The sequence below is a fragment of the Myxocyprinus asiaticus genome, chromosome 43 (genome assembly GCF_019703515.2).
Source record: "Myxocyprinus asiaticus isolate MX2 ecotype Aquarium Trade chromosome 43, UBuf_Myxa_2, whole genome shotgun sequence".
Lineage (NCBI taxonomy): Eukaryota > Metazoa > Chordata > Actinopteri > Cypriniformes > Catostomidae > Myxocyprinus > Myxocyprinus asiaticus.
In genome coordinates this window covers 27042801-27046905 of record NC_059386.1, presented here as the reverse complement: position 1 = coordinate 27046905, position 4105 = coordinate 27042801, and the positions used below count along the sequence as shown (strand labels likewise).

Below are 4105 nucleotides of genomic sequence, written 5' to 3'. Positions count from 1 at the left end.
TTGATAACTCAAGTTATTGAATTCAGCATTGGCGGAATCAGTGAAGCTCAGTAATGTGCACCACCCACCTCAACCCAAAACTAAGGCACACCCAGACTACAAATCACAGGTAGCCTCCAGAGCTTCAACTCCAAAGCTCAAACTATATTTTAGAGTTTTGGTTAACTTTAATCTAATTAAGTTCTAATTTCAAATGTCCATACATTCTTTCAAAGGAAAGCATTGACAACAGCAGGGTAACTGGCTTGTACTTTAGGGTTCATTAAGTTAAAGAGACATGTGGTTTTATGGAATGGATTTCAAGAAACAGTTTATAGATTAAAACATAGTTTTGTTCATAGTCATAATTTTAAGTTGGTGTTATGTTTTCACATATCTTGTGAATCTGCTCTATGGACTAACAGGTAAATCTGCTTTTAACTGAAACAGCTTCTATTTATTTGGTATCTACTGTATAACCACTTGTGGTTTTACATCAAATCAAGTAGTTCCACCCATACTTGCATCATACTTTCTTTTCAAGTACTAAGGTGGGGTTTGCGGCTACCTTGCACTAGACCTCTCCCATGTTTTGTTTTCGGCGGTTTACCTATTCTCTTTGTTTCCATGGGGAACACCTCTAAACAGATTCAACCCTATTTTATATCCATTTCAAATTCAACTATGATACTATGTCCTTCAGTAATAATACTCCAATGTCATTTTCTTTTTCCTGCCATCTCCAAATCCCATTTGACCTACAGGGGAGGAAATATTCCCTTCTTATACATTGCATTGCCACAATCTTATCAAATCTTTGAGAAAATTAAAGAATGCAACCAATGCCACAATACTGGACTATAGAACTAGGCAGTCCATGAAAGAAGCAATAGGATAGCCCAGTCATAAAATATCTTTTCCTAAGGCCATTTGAATTACTGGCTGCTACAGGTAACAGGTTAAATAATGTCCCATATACTAACTGTTTTATAAAAATTCATTGATTGATTTCACAACATATTTTGTTCCTTATACAGATAACAGACTGGTACAAGTTGGTATGAGTTGTTCATATCACATTTTATTGCATAAGCAAAGAGATTACAGTGGGTTTTTAATGTGTGGGAAAATAAAGAACATCAAAAGCTTTCAATAATATTGACTCATAACATAACCTCATCGGTAATCACATTTCTCTAGACCTAATGTTTGCCCGCATGCAGTACGCACAGAAGCAAAACTGTGATTAATCTGTTTGTACAGTCAAATATAAACCTACTGCAAATGTATTACTGTATGTATTCTGCAACCCACATTAAAAACTTTGTGTGGGCTACAGTAAAGAAAGGATTATAATTTAATTTCAAGTGGCCAGTGATCGGACCTTTTATAAGGCTACGTTTCACTAACTGTTATTATAGTGGCTCTCTCTGTTCTAATTAATTTAAAAATGCATTAATATGACCCCATATTAGGCGGGCAAATTTTCAGCATGACTGCGCAAATGTTGCGTATTTTTCACCCGCTTGAATAACCTTTCCTCTAACACGGAAATAAGCAGCAAATCAACTGAAATCCAAACCGGAAGCGATCCGTCCTTCGCATATCTTTGCAAATGATTGTTTCCATAAACACGTCTTGCAGATGATGCACAGTCTCCACCCTGAAAATGCATAACACGTTTAAAAACTTGAAGCATAAATTTGCATATCTTGCACCGGATTTCGATGTGACATGTGGGATAGCGGTTGTGATCGTGGTGTCGTTTGTTCTTTCTGTCCTTACATATTACACGGATATTTCTTACGACTTTTTTAGTTTGGAGTCCAGTGATGTCCTCGGTGGCCATGGTAAGAGTTATTTATAACTTATATGTCGCAAAACACCTCAACTACTTCTTATGTTGTACTCTAAAGTGTAAGTCACTAAATACAACTGCCCATAACATTATTTTTGTTTGGTGGATAATATTTAAATATCACTTATCAATATCAGATTCACTGTCCTTAGAAATCAGTAATGGAGCTGTGACAAACAGCCCTGGTCTAATAAAAAAAAATTTGACGGCGACCCGCGCGTGGTAGCCAATCAGAAATCTCTCTGCCAAACCCCAACCAATGGCGTGAGGTTGGGGCGGGACTACTTGAAGACAGGGAGAGGAACCCAGTTTGGAAATAGTTATTATTTATGCAATTACAGCTTTAACCCAAAAACTTTGTAATGTACTGATTAAGGATGAAGTTATAGACTGTTAACAGGTCTCACTGTTCATTTTAATTGGTCAGTATTTGCAATGACGTTTTCGGGACACCTAACGGATAACATAACTTGTTTGCATCATACTTGTAGAATGTTTATGTAAATTGTGCTTCATCTTTGGCCTCTTTCTCCACAGTCTACAAACTCTTCACCTATTGCCTCTACCACAGAAATATGACCTGTTTGGTCCTAAGTGCCATAGTGATGTTGTATCCCTGCACTGGACTGGAGAAAGGTGTAGGAACAGTCAGATTCCTTCACCAGTTACTGCTGCTGTCAGCCATCAGTGGACTGCTGCATGTGCTGCTGGAGTCACTGTTATTCTCCCCGTCCTATAGGAGCTCAGTGAATGGGCTAATCCCATTGGCTCTGTCCGTACTGGGAAGGGTGACCATCAGTTCTGCTATGCAGAAGGCATATCTTATGGGCATTAATGTGCCCACTGCATCACTGCCCTGGATTTTTTTGATAATTATAACCCTCTTCTTTCCAGACACTTTCTTCCTTTGTAATGTGCTTGCCATTATCACAGGCACAATATGTATCCTTCAGTCGGGTCACATATACAGTATGATTTAAAGGGGAAGTGTGTGATTTTTCTCTTCAAATAATTTATACAATCCTTGATTGTTCATTTACCTCATACTGCAGGATTGGATTTTAAAGATGATAATTTTATGATCTAAACTCATACAATTGGTGATAAATGATGTAGTTCAAAGTGCAAAGTTGTATGTAATTTTTAACTCCAAACCAGCTGATCATGGATTTCTACTCCAACTCAGTGCCTTAACTTAGTGCATTGCTTCAGATGGAAAGGGATGGTTTTCATTGTTAGAGATGTCAGAACCTAGAGCCTCTGTCTTAGAGAAGAAGTTTCCCTTTCGTTTGCTTAAGCAGATACCTGGAGTACAGTTCATCCCAGCCTCGGCAAAAGAGTGTAAAAAGCGCCTTAACCTGACGTGAGTGACCAGTGAAATGCACCTGTTTAGCACAATACATTCTAGTATAAAAAATGATGGGAAATTGTTTATAATCTGAGGCATGGGTGTTATGTCTTAAAAGTTTAAGTAACTGAGACATTCAATACAAATATACATTTTTTGTATGTTTCTTGGTATATTTTCTAATGATTGATCTTAATATCTGTAATTCCAGAGACATTCCCCCAGGATCGTACCCTGTCCAGGCCTACGCCCCAGTAAATGCCGCCACTGGTCAACCTACAGGGATCATGCCCAACACATTCAATGGTTGGCCCCACTCAACATATCTCCAGCAAAACTACACATTCCCCTCTCCTTACACTGGAAGCTCTGGTATCGGCATTGGTCTCGGACATGGTCATAGCCATGGACATCATCATGGTCACAGTCATCATCAGTTTCCTGTCCATCACACTGGCAGCCCATTGATGCCAATGTCTCCTTATGCTACGACTCATTTAAGCCCTCCGGTTAACATGACAGGGCAGCCTGTCAGTAAACTACCTCAGCCAGGAGTCCCATTTACACCTCAAATCTCACATTCAGAGCCTGGTGTACCAGTCTTTCCTCCATCTCCATCTGGAAACTCTTAATTTGATTCCTTGTGCCAACAATTTTATTGTTTGTTTGTTTATCAGATACCTCATCTTTTTCCCAGGAACAAATGTCTCCATGTGTGCTAAAAAGTGGTTGATAGACGTTTGTTCAGCAGTAATTTTTTTTTCTTTTTTTACTTCCACTTTACACAGTTGCTGTTGGGCTTTCTACAGAACATTTATATCTTTTTGTAACTTTAATTATGGAATAAAAACTTTTCTATTATATTTTTCTTGTGTAAATGAATGCCTTGTTATATTGAAATTATTTGGATTTGTTTTTTT

At 38.1% G+C, this 4105-nt stretch overlaps 1 protein-coding gene across 1 annotated transcript; it reads left to right on the top strand.

The window, feature by feature from the left end:
• Positions 1 to 1467: 1467 nt before the first annotated feature.
• Positions 1468 to 4048, top strand: LOC127433670 (rhomboid domain-containing protein 2-like). Its single transcript, XM_051685762.1, has 4 exons — positions 1468 to 1829; positions 2375 to 2779; positions 3050 to 3200; positions 3397 to 4048. The coding sequence occupies exons 1-4, from the start codon at positions 1649 to 1651 to the stop codon at positions 3815 to 3817; spliced, it is 1158 nt and encodes a 385-aa protein (XP_051541722.1). The 5' UTR covers positions 1468 to 1648; the 3' UTR covers positions 3818 to 4048.
• The last annotated feature ends 57 nt before the right edge of the window (positions 4049 to 4105 follow it).